Source organism: Anas acuta, chromosome 9, assembly GCF_963932015.1.
Source record: "Anas acuta chromosome 9, bAnaAcu1.1, whole genome shotgun sequence".
Classification (NCBI taxonomy): domain Eukaryota; kingdom Metazoa; phylum Chordata; class Aves; order Anseriformes; family Anatidae; genus Anas; species Anas acuta.
The window spans coordinates 4,267,198-4,286,231 of record NC_088987.1 but is presented as its reverse complement, the minus strand read 5'-3'; the positions used below and the strand labels follow the sequence as shown (position 1 = coordinate 4,286,231).

The window sequence follows — 19,034 nt, the reverse complement described above, 5'->3', positions numbered from 1 at the left end:
TTGGATGTCCTGTGTTAGACAGGGATTCAGACTTCTAATAATCTAATAGCTGGCTCTCTGGCCTTGAAATGACAGAAGAAAATGGGAGCTTCAGATGTGTACTGTCTCTGAAAATCAATCCTCTTTCAGGTGTGCAAGAAAGGTTTAAGTGTCTGGTGTTAGGACACTTGCATTTGATTTTTGGCTAGTCAGATAAGGCTTATTGTTGTGCAGTAGGATATTTTTATTTTAGTACAAACTGTTTGTTGGAGAGGAGTAGGGCAGGGACAGACAAAGTCCTAAAAGGGAAAAATAACCCTTTTTACCCTCCTGAAAATATGTATTTTGTCTTTCTATGCTTATTTAAGTGCCTGAGTGCTTCTGAAATTTAAAAACAAACAAACAAAAAACAACAAAACAAACAAACAAGCAAAACCAAAATTTTGAAAATTTACAGGGAAGGAGGAAAAAAAAAATTCATCTTCATGGGACTGTTTGTATTGTCTTGAGCATTTCTACATAAAATCATTGCAAATTTTCCAAAGGTTGCAAATCACCCTGAAATATTTGTTCCCTCCCAGCACTGTGTTGACTGACAGTGGCTGCTGAAAAAGAAAGCCACACCTTGTTTTAAGACAAGAATTGCTAAAATAGGAAGCATGAGTAAGATTTCTTCCCAAAATACTGGGAGGTGAAACATGGACATGGAGAAATCTCACAGTCTTTGTGAAAGCAACTTAATTGCTTTCATTCTAAAAATCATGTAATATGGTTATGACAGCGTACCAAAAGCACAGTGTCTCCTTCCTTTCTTGTAAGGATAAGGATGAACGTGTCAGTTATGGGGAAAAAAAGGGTTTTGGAGCTGTACATCTGCTTCCTGCCCGGTTTGCAAGACCTGAAGAGCTGTCTTTCTGAGGGGTCTCTGCAAAACAATCTTGGTCACAGCTTTTCCCATACAGAAATAAAAGCCTTTCTTCACCATGGTCACATAATTCTTTAGAGAGGTTAAGGATTTATGGAAATTTATCTAAATGGCTCCACACATTTCTGACTGGTTTGACTCTTAAAATATAAATATTGGTGGAAGCTTCAGGTCCTCCCAGAATTTTCTTCAATACCAAGTCTGAGAAACCAGGTCCAAAACCTACTTATGTCAACATTCAAAATTAATTTCTATGATTTTATGTGTTCAAGGCCAAGTTCAGAAAGAACTATTGGCTTTCTGCAAGAGAGATTGTAACAAATCAAGCAGATGTAACAGGAGGAAAAGGAAAGAATTAAATGGGATGGGTTAACATTTATATGGTGCTATGCAAAAAGGGCAAATCTGGGCTCTTCTACTGCCATCAATATGGACAGCAATGCTAAAGTCAACAGAGGGATGCTCTTCTCTTCCAGAGAACAGAACTTCTCCCAGCATTTACATTCACAATTCAGGGAGTGACCTTAAGACACAAGGCTGTACATGTCACTCACTTGTTGAATAAATATCCCCTAAACAAAATGAAAAATTGAGAATTAATCTTGAAACTAGTATGTTCTGAAAATGAAAAACAAAACTGCCAGTCAAAATGTTGATAGGACAGATGGTATTGGGCAAAGGGATCCACAGTGTTGAAATAAGAGCTTATATCAATACTTTGCGCTTCATCAGCCATCTATTTCAGCACTTTGAACCTAGATAATTAAGGATTATAACCACCCAGGCTGTGCAAACCCAACACCACACAATTTCAGAAGCAATAAGATTAGCAAAAATACATTAAAAAAAAAACACACCTGTAATAGGCTAAGAACAAACAGAGCTGGTTCTTACAGTTGCAGATAAGTCCCTGGGAGATAGCGTATGGCATGGAGAGCAAACACGTGTCTGACTTACGGTGTTTGCAGTCATGGCCAGTCCAGCCAGGGGGACACGTACACTCCCCGGTGACATGGTGACACAGAGCGGTGCTGCTACAGCTGCAGGACAGCAGGCAATTTTGTCCATAGAAGCCATCGGGGCAGGCTGAAAGCAGACGAGTAGACTGCAATCTCACCTAGATAATAACTCAGGCACAGACTGATCTTTTCAAAGAAGTCAGCAACAGCTTGTCCCTAAAACATGCATTAGCTGAATTCAGAAATTAAAATGGTAAAATGAAAGAAACATCTGCAATTTGTATGCTGGGTGGCTAGGGCTCAATCCTGGGAAGCAGAACAGCCTGAGCAGCTTTTGGCTACTTTTGCCCACCAGTACCACTCAGAAGAACCTTCCTCAAATGCATTGGGTGATTTTGTGATGAACCAGGAGAAAACATGCTGTCACTGAGTTCTGCACGAAGCCCACTGTCCTGAGAGCCTGGCTGTACTGCCAACACGATGGCCATCCTCAAGCAGCCCTTAATACCCATGGGCTGGGGAAGGAGCCACGCAACAGCAGCACAGACCAGTGGTTTGAGCGACTCTCAGGGTCTCTGGTGGATCTGCACAGCCAGCCCTGATATTACTCCTTTGTCCTCGCTGTTTAATCCAGAGTTAGCTCAATCGAGCAGCAGTGCTGTCAATGTAATCCGTGAGTGCAGCCACAAGGGCCAGTTGGTCAGCACCTCTTGCCAATCAACTGGAATTACAGTGCAAGTATTATGGCTATTAAACACGGCATTGCTACGTAAATGCTGCTTTAAATTGGGTCTAATGATAACATCATCTTGGGATGCAGTTTAGCTTGTCATTTGCATTTATCTGTCATCTCCTCCTGCCTGGCAAAAACGGTCAAACCCAGCGTGGGGAACTCCTCAAGCCGCAGGGTATTTTGCCTTGGATCAACACGCCTAACGTGACAAACACCTCGCGAAACAGCACAAAGGTAAAATTCAAGCCATAAGCTGACTGGACACATTGAGTCCTGTTTCACAGAGAGGTCAACACGAGCACTTACGTTCAGAGCAGCCCGCCCCTCTGTACCCCGGGGGACACTCGCAGGCCCCGGTCTCCCCGTTGCACCGGCCCCCCTGGGCACAGGGCTCGCACGAGAACTGGCAGTCTGAGCCCCACCAGCCCTCGGGGCAATCTAGAAAAACAAGCACAGGATATACCCACGCTGCCATTTGCTGTTTCAAGGCAATTATAGATTCCTGCTGATTAAAAGAATATATGTATATAACAGTAAAACAATGACAGATAACAGAATATTATGTTATCGTTGTAGACTGACAGCACTTTCACAGTAAATCTTCTGAGTCAACATGATCCTGTGCTGCAGCACACCAGAACACATCTAAAGACAGACACAGAGGCTCTCTTCCAGCTTCCGTTGCTGTGTGTGTGTTTTTTGGTTTTGTTTTTGATACAGTAACATCGTGAGCACTTGGATATCTGCATCTGAAAAATGAATTACTGCACTCAGCAAAAGAAAAACAGGACAGAGATTCAGGAGAGGAGGGCTGCTTTTGTATTTTTGCTGGGCAGAGTGGGGAACAGGACAGTCATAATTTGAAGAGCTGCGTCCCTAGCATCCCACCTAGCTGTGCTAGTAACACCCTGTTTCCTGCCCGTGGTGGATACAGAGAGGCTGGAGGTGAGGTGCAGCCCAAGCCCACACCCAGTTCCACCTCTCGTGCTCTGCTGCCCAGAGCAGTGCCATGGCCAACGCTCTGCAAGTGGCAGAGGGGCATCCCCTGGCCCCCTGGTAGTTCAGTGTTCTGAGACCTTCTTCATCCCTTTTCTTAATTTCCCACACTAACATACTCCTATTCATTCCCTTCATCTATTCTGGAACTGCTGGTTCCACACCTGAACCAGATGACGGCTTCCAACCTAAACCATTCTGTGATTCTGTGATCTGTCTTTGGCCAACGCCCTTCAGGAGCTTCTACAGCACACTATGAGCATGCAGCAGCACGGTCCCAAGCTCTGCTCTTGGACCCAGAGCTGCTGCAATGCCCTGACATCTCTGCCCAATTTGCATAAACCCTGCCCAGGGGGGTTATGCAAGTAACTGCATCATGCAAATAACTGCATCATGCTCCCTCTCTACAAGGAGTCCCACATGGTAGGTACCATATATTCTGCACCAAGACTTATCCTTTAAAGACCTGTTCTTCAAATAAAGCATATTGCAGTTTTGGTGAGAAGAAAGACAATTCAGCTTCTTCCCCCGTCTGCCAAAGCAGAACACTCAGTGCCCTAGCCAACACTGAACTCACCTTCCTTACAGGTAGCACCAGTTTTCCCAGCTGGACAAATACACTTCCCAGTCTGTGTGTCACACGGAGCTCCTCCGCAGCTGCAGCTCTGCCCACAGTTCACCCCGAAGCTCCCGGGCGGACAAGCTGTGCAAAGGAAAGCCCAAAAGCTGATTAATACAACCGAGCATTTAGAAGATATTAGGAGTCACCAACAACAGCAATTTGAAACTGAGCAGTGCTGGCACAGAGTGATCTATGTTAGCATCAGTGTCTCATGCCAGCAGCAAATGTACCCTTTAATCTGCAGCTTCTGCCTCTGAACATAAGGTTCACGAGTAAAATTTCCCATCCAGTGTGTACCTCCCGGGGAAACATGCAGTGAGTACCTACATAAATGGCATTTTTCTCCATGAAAACCAGGTGGGCAGGGATGTTTGCAGGCTCCTGTCTCACGATTGCACAAAGCGTCGGTAGAACAGTTGCACCTCAGTTTGCAACCAGCCCCATAAAAGCCAGGCGAGCACTCTGGAAAATGCGAGAAAATGCAGAACATGGATAAGAAAAAGCAAGAGCTGAAGAAAATGAACAGAAGTCAGAAAAAAAAATAGCAGAAATTTACAGAAAAATCTATTATAACATGTATTTCAGAGGTGTTGATAGTGAAATGTAAATAGTAATTAAACACATGCATGGCCATTTCAGAGAGGTTACTGCTTAAATACAACCCAGAACCAGAGTGGCAGAATACTTAAGGCCAGATTCAAATACTGAGCCATTACAGAATTACTCTTCTTATCTGTTTATACCTTCTGCTGCTCTCTGCCTTTGTGCAAAGCCAGTGCTGGGTGAGAGATGCTCTCTCCCAGAATTTAGCAGACCACCAAGAACACTAAAGATATTAAATATCATCACTACTATTCTCCACCAAACCCCCCAGAACCAGTGTCATAAATCTGACACGTTTCTGCGTGCCTGGAGAGGAATCTGAAGGGAAAATCTTTATTGCATTACTCCATTACTGTCTACAGAGATACGCAAACAAGAATGCAGAACACAATTCTCTTTGAACTGCCCCCAAAACTACAAAGAATAAGTTGAAATCAAAGATCTGAAAATCCGAAGGAAAAGCAGCATTGCTGAAACCCCTTACAAATGAGCCTGCTGGAATAAAACAGATTTTGCCACTTATTTACTGTCTCCATTAAAAAAAAAAAGGAAAGAGAAGTGAAAACTCCCACTATCTTCATTATTTAGGGCTGTAACAGAATTTGTTTTCTAGATTCCTGTTGTCATTTGATCAGCTTAAAAAAGCAGCATTCTTATGCTGTATTCCCACCGATGTTCCTGCAAGCTCTGTGATATCAGGCACTCGGAGAGTTTGCAATATGGAAAATCAGAGACAAAATAATTAGTGGAATATGAATGTATTAGTAGCAGCAGCTCAACAAAGCACACAGGAGGAGAAATATTGATAGGCTGAAGGAATAAGCAGACAAGGAAATGTGGCTTGCTCTTCTACCTTTTTGACACTTCTTGCCGTGGTAGCCAGGCTTGCAGGCGCAAGTCCCGTTCCTGGCGCTGCATTCCAGCGTGTGCTCCTTCACGCACTGACACTCCTCTGAGCAGCCAGCTCCGAAGGCCCACCTGGGACAGGCTGCAGCCAGATTAAAAGGAAATTAAAAGGAATCGTTAAGTCTGTAATTATGCATGAGTTATTTGAAATCGTACACTTCTGCAGAATGCAACTGCTGCAAAAAACAAGATGTTCATTTTACTTTGGGCAAATACATCTACATTCCTTTGACAGTGCCTATTGATGTGGGCGTGTAAAACCAAGTTTACATGGTTCCTCTATGAAGTGATTCACTCCGCTCAAGCAAGATGTGGTGCATGCAAGAACCAGAAATGTTTTGAAACAAACTTGGTTAAGTTTCTGAAGGAAAAATATTTGGATACAGTCCAAGACAAAAGGATTCATGAAAAAAATAAATATCAAGCAACCATTGTTTCCATCTTGTATAGATTTTCCAAACAAAAACTGTGAGTGCAAAGAATCTTGATTACTTATTTTGTAATATTTTTAATTTTGATCTGTTTTATTCCCATTAAATTTTTGGTAGTATTCCTGAGTGTGCTTATATACCGTGAGCACTAACATTCAGAAATATTCCCACTTCAGGGACAAAACCTAGATGTCTCCAGAAATTCATGTGGAGAAGAAGACTCATTTAGACACAAATTTAGGGGAAAACCTAGTTTTTGTGCTTATCTTTTTTTAATTTGCCATAGGATGGGCAGTGAAATTATCAGACTTGAACCTCACCAACTACCCAAGCTTTAACTTGACCAATCCAACCAAGCTGTAGTCCTCACCTTTATGTGTTAACAAAACTCAGTCCTTATGGCAAGGATTGTTACAGGAAAAGATAAATGGAGTTTCTAGGGCTTCCCAGAGTGCGTGGGAAGTCCTCTCCTCCATCCCACTGTCCCTAGCTCATCACAGGGCTTGCAACCTGTGCCAGACCCCAGCATGAACACTCTAGCTAAAGACACATGAGCAAGGCAGGTCCTGAAGCCTTATTCATTTTATAGGTCCTATGGAATTTTTCTAGGACTGTTACAATATGCACGTGTTAAATAAACAGGTCAGAAAAGTTCCTGGGACTTACTGAGGTGGCAGAAGCGCCCGTACAGCCCGGGGTCACACAGGCAGGCTCCATACAGCCGGTGGCAATAGCCGCTGTTGGCACAGTTGCACTGCTTGTTGCAGTTCTTCCCGAAGAGTCCTTTGGGACATCCTTTGAAGAGCACAAACACAGCAATGCGTCAGTTGTTAAGTATTAAAATGGACACCAAATCATCTCTCTTTTAGCAGGTGCTACAGAAAATACCATGCTTTGTCACTAGCCTGCGGCTGAGTCTCTGTGCAGCTCATCTTTGCAAAGCCCTTGCTTTTGCTCATCCATCCTCTTAACTCTTATTTAAACAAAAATCACTCACGGCGCTCTGCAGGGCTGTATTATGTCTTGCACAATGGAGGCTGTTCTCATTTGGGCCCTACGATTTACCACGCATAATGACGGCTAGATAGGAATGCAGGAAGGTGGCGAGGCTTCAGGCTGACACCACACCCAGCAAGACGACAGAAATCGTACCGTCTTCACAAAATGTCCCCTGGATTCCTGGCGGGCAGCGACACTGCCCCGTGACGGGGTCGCAGGAGCCTCCGTTCTGGCACTTACAAACACTGGCACAGCCGTCACCGTACGTCCCACGGGAGCAAGCTGCAGGGAGAGCAGAGAAGATGAATGATCACCCACCCCTGTGCTCGACAAGAAGCGAAATGAGACTCCAGTCATCAAAGCTGGGCAGTGAAATGCTCCCTGTAGCCAAGCGGGCTCCAAACAATGTCATAGTCTTTCTATATAAGGTAATAAACATTCACCTAATATTTCCTAGCTAATTTTAAAATGACACCTGAAGTAACCAAGCTTAGCTAAGTGGAGGAATTTTTGACGTACCCACATTCTCCCCTGCATATGCTTCACACAATGCATGGGGCTCAAAAATCATTGCCTAGCTAGTAGAAAGCGTGAAAATCAGTGCACAGTTTTGAACATTTGGAAATAAATATTTTAAACTTTTTTTTTCCCCCCCTCCCAAATGCTATTATAAAAATGTTGGATTTTTCTAAGTCTCCAAAATCCCACAGCTGACCATGTAGAGAAGAGGATCCACAACAGCACAGGACTCCTTCCTAAAGCTCTGATTATTCCAGTGGAAAAAAAATAAAAAATAAATTAAAAAAATGTGAAATACAGCATTGCTCCACTGTTTGCAGCTTGAGAGCTTGAGCTAGCTGAGTAAATACAATTGCTGGAGTCATCAGACTTAACTGACATTTTATCAATGTACATTAAAAAACTTGACATTTCACATCAATTTCCATTTGGTTTCTATGGTGCATTATTGTAGAAATTTAGTTCCAGTTTTCTCAACTGCTTAGCTTACCCTAAACCCCTGAACTATGCTGGATTTTAAGAAAGCAAGAGAAAAGAATGCAAGCCGTCACATCGGGCTACTTCCTACAGATTATATATCCTTCATTGTCAATGCCTACTTCATCGGACTGCAGCTTTGGCTTAATAATACACTTCCATTACTCCGCGTTTTAAATGCCAAAAACAAATTCCACAACATTACATGCATAGATATCTAGTGTAAATATAGAGAAAAATATTATTATTATTTCTGAAGTGAATGTCAATCCTGTCTCAAAATTTTTATAATCTATCCTGAACCGCTAGAGTGCCATGAATACAAGTAAAAACATCTTAACGTGAAAGCCTGAATTGTCTTAGGTAGAGTAGAAATTATCCTTTTAATCCTCTCCCTTCCTATCCCCTCAGCTCATAAACAAACTAGATGGTGATTAAGCTGAGGATTGCTGTCTATTGATGCTAAGTAATAATTCTTTGTCATGTTTTTGCCTCATCCGTGACAGTGCAGACCTTCCAAGTACCAAGGGCCATTGCACCATCCTGCAGCAATCTGAGAGCCCCATCTCAGAGCTGCAGGGAGACCTGCTCTAGGGAATCTCAGACACGCAATAGACAACTTTTGGCAAACTGCAGATAAAGAATTTTGTCTGGTACATGAAGCAGTCCCCAGCCTATCTTTCCAGTTGGTTTTGACACAGACTTCTGAACCAGAAAGATCTTCTATCAGGAGGCAAGAATAAGGAGGGGAAAATATAATTTCCAACACTAAAAATTAACAATCTCCAGAAATCTATGTTAATAATAATAATAATTAATAAAAACAGGACCAAGCTTACCAATACAATAGAAAAAAAAAAAAAAAAAAAAAAAGGAAATGTCTTGGGATTCTATAAAAAACACAAGGTTAGCATTACATCCCCCCAGACTGTCACACCACCTGCCAGGACAGACTTCTGAAACTCAGCCGGGCAAGCTGTGGAGCGAAGCATGGCAGGCACGCTGCAGCACCTGGGCACTTTGCAGCAGCAAAGTGAACGGAAATAGGCACCCACACAAGCACTTAGAAAAAGGCACTGCGCTGCGCTGGACGGCAGAGACCTCATTGCTTGAAGGTCTGTGTCATTTGTTGCAGCATCCTTTCAATTTATGCCACACTTCAATACAATTTTGAGCTAGCAGTGAAACAGCTGTGCTCCTCAAAGAGCTTTTTGGATTAGAAGTAGAGCAGTTACTTCGATTTCCTACCTGTCTGCAGGGTCACAGCACTAGGACAAAGCCCCTACCTTTCAAATACACCATGTACTCACTTTCGTTGCAGATGATGCCAGTCCACCCAGGTGAACAAACACAGCCACTGCTCTCACTGTTACATCTGCCTCCATTCATACAGTCCTCACAGCTCAAGCTACAGTCATTGCCAAAAGTGTTATCAAGGCAAACTGCAAGGAAAAAATGCAGAAGACTCGGTGAGCACCCAGACAACATATTTCCATGGGATCTTACCTATCCTTACAGGTGCACAAGTACAAAAAGGAACATGTATAACACTGATATTCTGAAAAAAACCCTCTTCAGGTTATTACCTTTCATGTTGATAGCACTGCAAATATCACTGAGTCATTCCAGAAGGTGGTCCCGAATGGACATTCCCAAATTTTTGACTTTAAATTGTAAAGTCTGGACAAAAGGAAACCTGGGACTTCACCTGGAATTTACTCCCTTAAATGCTGTGATTCCCCTTCAAAAAGCGCTTAAAACTACTTTTTAAAATCAAAAAAGTGAAATTGCAATAAAGCTTAATAAAATTGTATATAGTTAAATGCATTTATTGGAAGAGAACCTCCTTTTCTTCTTGTGAGGCTCAGTTTTTTCTTCTTTTATTGCAGCAGGTGTGTGCTGTGCTGTTTAAGCATAGTCGAGAGATATTTCTAACAGCATAGTTTGAGCTATTCAAGGAAAACAAAGAATAATACACATTTATCACTTCCTTTTTTTCTCCATGGATATGAAAAGGGTTAGTTCATGTGGAAAAAATAATATGAAAATGTATTCCTCCCTCGCCATCCCTGCCCTCCTCGTCTCCCTTGCACACAAATGCAAGCACACCCAGGTGAACCCTCATCCTCTCCCTTTGTGGGGTCTCTCAACAAAGGCAGAGAAAAGTAAATCTTCCTTCGTCTTTGCTAAAACACCTCAGTGAAATGAAGATCTTATCCATCTGGTCAGTCTATCGCCTAGTAAGCTTTACAGATGTGGCTGGAGGCCTTTTGGAAGGGGATTTTGAAAAACACCTGAGAGCAAGCTGGCAGATTACTTCAGCTAACAGAAAGTCAGCAGGCTGGTTGCTTTTCACCAGCAATTTTCAGTGCGAGGCCAGATTTCCTCCAGGTCTCAGCACCCAACTGTTCCTGCTTCTAAAGCTGAACAAATGCCCAGGCTTTCAGAGACATGGAGCATCCCAGTGCTCCCACTTGGAACAGGTTGAAAATGCATCCTTCAGGAGAAGCATACAAAATTACCATTAAAAACTTGATGTTTCTACATTACAAAGTCATTCTGTTTATAGAAAATCACTAATTACTTGCATCAGTTTATTGTTTAAATAATGTTTTTAAAAATAATATAGATTCTAGCACACAAATATGCCTGAAAGCATAACGAACAAATTAATATTTGATAGGTAAAAGAACTTACTGAACCACGAGCAGTTTCATTCCTCCACCACCTTTTCCTACAAACCATCAAATGCTGCAAATCCTCAGCTTTAGAAAAAACGAAAGTGCTCAGCTATGACTAATAATTCCCCCATTTATGTGGCTAAACATAAATAAAACATGCATAAACTGGTCAATAAATATTTGATTGAGGTTTCGGTGCCTGATAATTTTGCCCTTGGTTATCTCATTTATCAGTTTCCCAATTGGTTATCAGTGTCGCTGGGTCTGGCTGGATGCTGTATGATCTGGGAGGTCTAAACACTTGTGTTCATAAAAATAAGTTAAATGTTGATTAAAGCTGAGACCAGTTCCTCTTTTTTTTTTTTTTTTTTTTTTTTTTTTGCCTGGAAGGCACAGTCCTCGGATGAGTAATTAGAGCTCATACAAAAATCATAGGACATACGTAACAAAAGTAAGAGATCTCATTCCTCCCGCTGGAGCAGGAGCCTCCCCATCCCCCAAAACACCTCTTGTGGCTGCAGCACCAAGGATCCTCCCTTCTGCCCAGGTGGATGTAGAGGGAGCAGAATTAAAGCCTGCCCCCACACTTCTCCTCCTGGTCAGCCCCTCTCCACGCTCACCCCAATTCTTTCCACCTCCCCAGTTTGCTGGGATCGCAAGAAGCGCGGCTCGCTCACTCACCGACTCTGTGCACCAGCGTCAGCTCTCCTCGACGCTCCTCATCCTCCTGTGGGACCCCGAGCTCGTAGCGAAGGAGCTGGGGGGCACCTCTGAACTGCAGCCCCGGGGCCCCGGCGAACCCTGCCACGGCCTCGTCCCCACCTAGTGCTGACACAGGCACCCCGTTAGGACCACGGCCCCAGTCCTGCCCCCCAGCAGCAGCCCCACATTTATCTTTGCTTGCTTTGATGCTGGCAGACTTTCCAGCTAGTGCATTTTCTGATTTGTATTTATAAACAGTTTCTGTCATCCAAAATAGCATAAAATGAGAAAGAAAAAAAAATTGCATTTCTCCTGGAAATAAACTCTGGACCTCAGGCAAGGTCATCCCTATTATTATGCCAATTTTTAAATGGAGAGTTTAATTTTCCTCACTTGAAGTTTGAGATTATTGATAGTTAATAAAAGTCATTACTCCAGCTCATTTGGGAGATGACAAATATAGAGCAAGGCTGGCTCTCCCTTTTCAAGAGCTAAAATTTGAGTCTTAAAACGATAGAAAATCAGTTGGCTGGCTTTTTAGAGTTAGTTAAAATATTAAACGCTGCCCCAAGTTTAGCAGGGGCTAAAGTAGGTTATAAAATAAGTTGCTTGGCTAAACTCTGCTCTGGCTACACCGGCAGAAAGCCAGAATCACACCACTGACTGCAGTGGAAAACTTGTTTTGGTTCATCAGAGCAGAATCTGGCTACCTTTTTTTTTTTCCACAGGATGTTAAACTTCATTAAATAGTACAAGGAAAATGTCAAAATAGTATTTATTTCTGAAAAACAAGCTTTTTGTTTTCAAACATGTCCAGGGGATTTGAGCATTCACCCCTGAATCCCCAGCAGAGCCAATTGCTTGAGGGTGAACTTGGGACCCACGCGTTACACAGAGCTCTGCCTTGGCCACGTCTGACATGGCTCAAGCTGGGCTCCCAAAATCCCAGGATCTGTGAAAATCCCAGCTCTGAATTCACATCTGAGAACTATTTAATGGTCTCCAAGATGTAAAAATAGCTCACCGATGCAGGACCGCCTGTCGAGGCCCAGCCTGTATCCCTCCTTGCACACACATTCGTACGAGCCCAGAGAATTAACACAGAAATGGTCGCAGCTGCCATTCTCCAGATGACATTCATCCACATCTAGAAAAAGAGAAATGCTGGTTAGGCACAAGTGTCTGTTCGGAGGGTGCCCTGTGTGTCTGGCTGCATCTGAGGAATTGCTCTGGACATAAGAAAGCCCAATTTTCTTAGTACTTTGGGGCTCTGTTTCTCACTAGTACAGGAGATATCAAAAATGTCAGAGCAACATGGAACAGATCATTTCACCTATGCTTTTGTCTCAAGTGAAAACAGCTGCTCTAAGCTGTTAAACTCAGCTGATGCTTTGGATATTTTGAGGGCTCTCATTTTGCAGAAGTAGTCTCTGTCACACATCAGTACAGTTGTGCGTGGAGGGGAGGAGGAGTTCCTGACTCATCTCCAGCAGCCCCACCGATCCACGCGGGATGCTGGCTTCTTGATGTATCACAAACTGTAAATGTCGTTCGTGAACCTTATCAGACGAGCTGGCATACGCTGCCCATCCTCTTATCAGGGGAATGGCTGCAGAGCCCTGGCATGAGCTGTGAGAGGGCTTCTCACTGCTGCTGGGCTTGGTCAGACCGGCACGAAAGCACTCACCATCGCAGCCGCAGCCATCGGCGCTGGGCTGGAAGCCCGCCTTGCAGGCACACTCGTAGCCTCCTGCGTAGTTGATGCAGAACTGGGAGCAGCAGGACGCGCCAGTCTCACACTCGTCCACCTCTGCAAGGATGGGGCAGCTCGTTCAGCCGCCAGGCATGGCCCGGGCTGCACACACCAAGCACACCAAGGCTCTCCCCGACACGCAGCGCGTGGATAATCCACGTTTAACTACCTGCACCTTCATACATCCAACCTTATTCCACGTCAGCAGTGAAACAAAGCTCTCATCTAACAGTGCATTTGTTGGAAGGGTGGACTGCAAGGTGCAATTGTAGCTTCTGATAGCTCGCAGCCCCTTGCTGTGCCTTGCCTGTTGTCCATCCCAAAATCAGTATCATCGACACGGCTGTGCCGGGGGCGAGGTACAAGAAGCTGCTGTCTTCTGACTGCAGGCTCCTGGCTGAGCTCAGCCCCTCCAGCCTGCCACACTATTCAGTGGCCATGCAAGGCCCTCTTGTCAATGCTGAGCTTGCAAAACATTTCTGAGCACTACCTAGGTGAGCAACCACAGATGGGAAAGGTCAGCGTCTCAATTAACCTTGGAGAGAGTACCAACATTATTAGGAAACACGGACAGGAGAAAGAGGAGAAGGAAAATGTAATTAATCAATCGAGGTGAGGAGGTCAGCATGAAAATGATTAATGCAGGTTATTTGGACACGGAGTGTTTTCCAGAAATGTCACCAGCTGAGCTTCTCTGCAGTTTGTCAGACGATACCTTGCTCTGGGGTTTATTAACAGCCCATTGTCTGTGCAGGAATGCACAATGTGCATCCAACAAAAGGAAGATTTTTGCTGTTAAGAGCAGCTTTTCGCTTCCTCAGCCCTGCCAAGCCCTTCACCTCTGCTCTCCCTCCCCTGGCTGTAGCCAGCGAGGCGGTTCTCCCTCTGACATCTCCATTAGCAGGTCACCGCGCTGCTCTGCCTCCTCTCCTGTGCAGAAATGGGACTGAATGACCCACCCCGCCCCGCCAGGCTCTTGTCAGCTCAGGATCCACATCTGCCTCCCTTCCTTCATTTCTCTCATTGTTACAGCTGCAGCATCAGCCCCCCCTTCCAGAGCTCTGCTTCCCTCCTGCCCTGCTCGTTCATCCTCCCCGCACCGGGCTTTTCTCTTGCAAGATTTCTTGTCCACAATGCCTCTGCATCCACCAGAGCTCCTGCTTGCTACCTCTCCTCCTGTCTGTCTGCGCTGTTCTGTGATGCCTGCTCCTGGTTTGTTTTTTCCTCTCTTCTTGGCTGTTCTTTACAACTTTAATGGCACAGTGACAGTGAGCCTCAACCAGGATGAGATGCAGTTTGCACAGCAGAAGCCATAAACAACAAAAAAAAATCACCTTGTAAAATCGTGTGGAAGATGAAGGAATTTTTAAGCTCTTCTTGAAATAAAAACAACTGTAACTCTGTTGCTTCCACTTCTTCAATGAAACTGCCCACAGCCAGGCGTGCAACCTCACCGGTGAGCATGTGATGGAAACAGAGCAACTTCCATCACACACAGCAGGGTTTGCACAGGGAACACTCCCGAAAAGCGGTCCTGATGCCCCCAGCCAGAGCCAGCCAGAGGAAGGGACAGAAAACAACCCCTCAGCCTCAGCTGTACACAGTGAGACATGGCCACGACACCAGCAACTGCACCAGTGCCCTCTTTCATTTGGGAAGCGGAGCTCCCTCCCCTCCTAATGAATGACCCGAGCAAGCACGGAGCAAGGCAAGCTGGAGCAGTGGCTGAGAAGTGCCAGAGGACAGCACTAATTAAATCCTGCAGGAGGAGGGCAGGGATGGGAGGGGAAGGGACGTCCTCGAGTGTCAGTTCTGCTGTGCACTCCCCTTGCCGGGGTGTAAATTACCTGTGCAGGTTTTGCCATCCAAGCCGAGGATGTAGCCGTCGTTGCAGGAGCAGCGCGGCCCCGCCGTCGTGTGCTCGCAGTGGTGAGAGCAGCCGCCGTTGTCGTTCTGGCAGCTATCCACGATTTCCATTTCGATGCCTTGCAGAGAAACAAATCAAAGGGATGGTAAAAAGCAAGCGCAAGAGGAGAGTCACTGGAGAATAAGCCTTGCATAAAAACGCATCCATAAACCAGCTGCTGTAGCAGGAAATATAAACTCAGCTCGCACCTACACCTGGGAACGGCGTGGTTTTGAGCCACTGAACTCGGTATTTGTCTCCCTGTGTCCCAACAGTGGATGCTCCTGACTTTGGCAGTGTGAACCTGGCTCGCAGGTTTGAAGCAATCTGCCGGCTACAGGAGCGTTTACAGGTGTCCTGAGATTGATGCTGTGTCTGAACGCAGCAGTGAGCTCTGCCCTCACCCCAAAGGAGAGATGGAAATATTTGAGGAGCCCAGGCTGTTCAGATCAACCGAGCCTGCCTGTGCTTTCCAAAAAGCAGCTTTTAGCTGCAGCACAGCAGCACTTCTGTTAAGACTCTGTCCCCCAGCCCCAGACAACTCAGACGGTGCCGGTATGATGCTGTCACCAGCCCCCTTTGCCCTGACAGATCTCCCCACCTGCCGGTATGTGGTGGGGCTGCACGGACCTCAGACATTTTGGCAAGGTCCAGTGGAAACCCCCGGATAGGAAACAGAACATCTGTCCATCTCCTTCCCATCCAGGTGCTCCATTCAATGATTTCTTTAGGAAGAAAATAAGCTATAAGCTCAGTGATAAAAGTTTCTCTTGAATTAGCTGCATAGTTTTACTAGATGGCTAATTAGAGAGGAATTTTCCATGCTGTGCAGGAGAGCTGAGAAACTCCACCCCAAAAAGAGCCACTGTACTTCCAGAAACGTCCCAGAACGGAGCAGCAAACAGTAGCTCTGGTACAGATGGATGGCATTTCCCCCCTTCTGCAGCTCATGGATACATCTCTGTTGGTAGTTCTCCCTTTTTGTGCTTTCCAGTCTACTTAGAAGAGGGTATAAATTCAGAGAACATATATGAAAGGCTGCATCTCATCCATGCTGGGGTTATTTGCATCAGGGAGAAGAAATCTAGCCTACTGTCCAGCATGCTAAACTGGGATTTAAGAACCCAGAATCTGACTTAATGCATTAACTTCGTCATTTACTTTGTCTTAGTTCTTCATTTGTAAAACAAGGATTTCCCCAGTGCCACCGGGGAAATGAGAGAATAAACAAAGATTGTGAATCGCTTAAACGCTGTGATAATCCTGATCATAAATACACACAGAACGTTTTTATTTTGATTGCTTGCTCCATAATATTGCACATAAGGCACAGAGAATCGCCATCTACGGAGATGAGCTGAGCATCAAGAAAAAAAATGATCAGAAAATCACAATGAAACTTAAGTGGTCTAAACCACTTTTTTTTTTTTATGCCCATAATAGATCATTTCATATCTGTGTACTAATGGCATTCCCTTTGCCATTGCACTACTCACAGATCCCCATTACCCATGAAATAATTCTCCAGGACCTCTCTCAAATAATTGTGTTTTGTTTTTAATGTACATGGATGTTTTCAAACTGATTTTTATCCTTATTAAATACTTCCTACATGCATATGCTTGAAGAACGCGTTCCCTCTCTGGCACACTGTACGTTTTCTGAAGGAAATTCTGCTGAAAGTTCTTGCAGGGTATTATTAGATTGAACGATTGCTGCCCACCTCAGCTACAACAGGTCATACTTTTGTCTGCATTCCAGCGAGCTTATGTTAGGTCCATAATAACACCAGCTCTTCCACAACACCTCCTTTATTAATCTAAATTTACCCTCAAGGACAGCCCAGGGATAACCTCGCAGCGAGCAGCGCAGGCAGCCAGTCCCCATCTCAAGAAAAACACCGCTGCTTGAGAAACCCCACTGCGTGGGGGGAACACAACGGGGCTCCCTGATGCTTTGGTTTGGGAAATTTTAGTTGTGCAAATATTATTTTTTTCATCCTAAATCTTGTTTTTTCTTTCCCCATTTTTAAGCATCTACTTAATACTGTCAACAGTCTCGGGGGAAACATAAGTAAACCTAGACAGATGAAGACAAGAGCAGAATGTCATCTCGGTTTTCTTCTGCATCAGATCCAATATGTAAGAAAACTGGGAGAAGGAGGGCAGGAATGAATATATTTCACAGAACAGCAATATTTTGGTAGCACTGGAACAGAATTCGCCAGGCTCAGAAGATAAACCAACAGGGATATTTGCTCTTTGAAATGCAGTAATTAAGGTCTGTGAACAGAGGCTTAGGAACGTATCAACTTGCAAAAATGGCAATAGCAGAAGATGAAGAAAATAATATTAAGCTGGAGTTTTTGCATACATTTATTTTGCCGGGAGTGCTAATCCAACTGAATTAAAAATGAAGCGCGGCAGTTTGCAGATAAGATAGCCCGAAATGCATAGCTGGAAACCTGTCACTTACGGTAGCACTGCTTTCCATCAGCCCCCAGCTCGAAGCCGGGATTACAGGCACAGGTGAAGGATCCCAGAGTGTTCACACAACGATGAGCACACCTGGCTCTCCCTTCTGCACACTCGTCAATGTCTAGGAAGCAGAGAGAAAGGCAGAGACATTTGGATATTAAAATTAAAAATATCTCCCTACACCCACATGGCTGTGTTTCCAAATGTCCAGTGAAAAGAGCGTCTTGATGTTAGTCGACAAATGATGAGTCCAGGAGGACTGAGCCCACAGCATTATTCTCCAAATTAATCTGTTTGTCTAAGCCTCTCCACATGAATATTTACAACATCCAACATTATATTTACAGCATCAGTCAGAGTAACTTGTGATTTTTCCTATAACAAGAGCAATGGTAATAGGAGCCACATGAAGAACATGGAAAAACATCCTAACTCCTACTACCCTTAAATTATCACTAGGTCCTCATAGTCCTTATATTTAAATTAATGGAGCAGGAATTATCTGTTTATTTCCTGAATGTCAAATGATTCGGATTAAATGGTGGCTGGGTCTCAGTAGGTATGATGGAGACAGATCCTCTCTGTCACATCCCTGAATCCTGAAGTTTCTTCTGCATAAGTCCAGCAGGGAGGCATCTCCTGTCATCAGAGGAGTTTCATACCATGTGTGAGAAAGTAGTAAAGGTGAGGAGCTGGACATGCTCTGTCAAGCAGTCCCTTCATCAGCTTTACACTCAGTAGTCTGCATTTTGGAGTTAAATGCCATTAAAAGCATCCATCTTCCTAAAATCTCAGCTGAAGAGCATGAAAATATCTTTAAGGAAAAAAGATACGCCTTATATTAACTACTCCTGCCATGAGGTGCAGCTGCAGACACTAACCTCTGTGTAAAGCCACACGGCACACACCTACCCAACCTCCTGCTCCCACCCTGTCCTGACGTTGCATCCCAAAATGCGATTTATTCACTGCAACGATCCTGGGTCAGAGCGTCTCGCGCCCAGGACGGAGCTGTCAGGTGTGCAGCTCCTCACCCTTTCCCACAGCAAACCGCTTCCCGACAGTTTCTTCTCTCCATATGTGCTGTAATCAGTCCCATGCTCACGGCCCCCTGCACTCGAACACGAGTAGCTTTATGAATGCAATCAGCCTACTTGCAAAAAGAGGCCCCAGGCAGTGCAAACACCGCACACTGACTCATGAAAATTTCAGGCTGAATGGCAGCTGCTCCGAAGCTGCAATGTGTGTAGCTGCTGTTTAGGATAAAATGGGTTATTTCTCCTCATTCTGTAATTAATTGCCACTTTACATGTAGAAAATGTTGGCGAATGCCTCTAATGTTTTTTTTCTTTTTTTTTTTTCTGCT

At 44.5% G+C, this 19,034-nt stretch overlaps 1 protein-coding gene across 4 annotated transcripts in view; it reads right to left on the bottom strand.

Annotated features, from left to right (window-relative positions):
* The window catches only part of LOC137861057 (multiple epidermal growth factor-like domains protein 6), a 191,551-nt gene that overhangs the window by 37,170 nt on the left and 135,347 nt on the right, over positions 1-19,034 (bottom strand). For all 4 annotated transcript variants that reach the window (XM_068692071.1, XM_068692074.1, XM_068692073.1 and 1 more), the window contains 13 exons: positions 17,667-17,789; positions 15,133-15,270; positions 13,220-13,342; positions 12,557-12,679; positions 11,512-11,658; positions 9,460-9,591; positions 7,307-7,435; positions 6,821-6,949; positions 5,671-5,805; positions 4,542-4,676; positions 4,170-4,295; positions 2,903-3,034; positions 1,862-1,990 (listed from right to left, as the gene is read on the bottom strand). In XM_068692071.1, the coding sequence (XP_068548172.1) occupies positions 1,862-1,990; positions 2,903-3,034; positions 4,170-4,295; positions 4,542-4,676; positions 5,671-5,805; positions 6,821-6,949; positions 7,307-7,435; positions 9,460-9,591; positions 11,512-11,658; positions 12,557-12,679; positions 13,220-13,342; positions 15,133-15,270; positions 17,667-17,789 (1,701 nt within the window). The remainder of the gene's footprint in view (positions 1-1,861; positions 1,991-2,902; positions 3,035-4,169; positions 4,296-4,541; positions 4,677-5,670; positions 5,806-6,820; positions 6,950-7,306; positions 7,436-9,459; positions 9,592-11,511; positions 11,659-12,556; positions 12,680-13,219; positions 13,343-15,132; positions 15,271-17,666; positions 17,790-19,034) is intronic.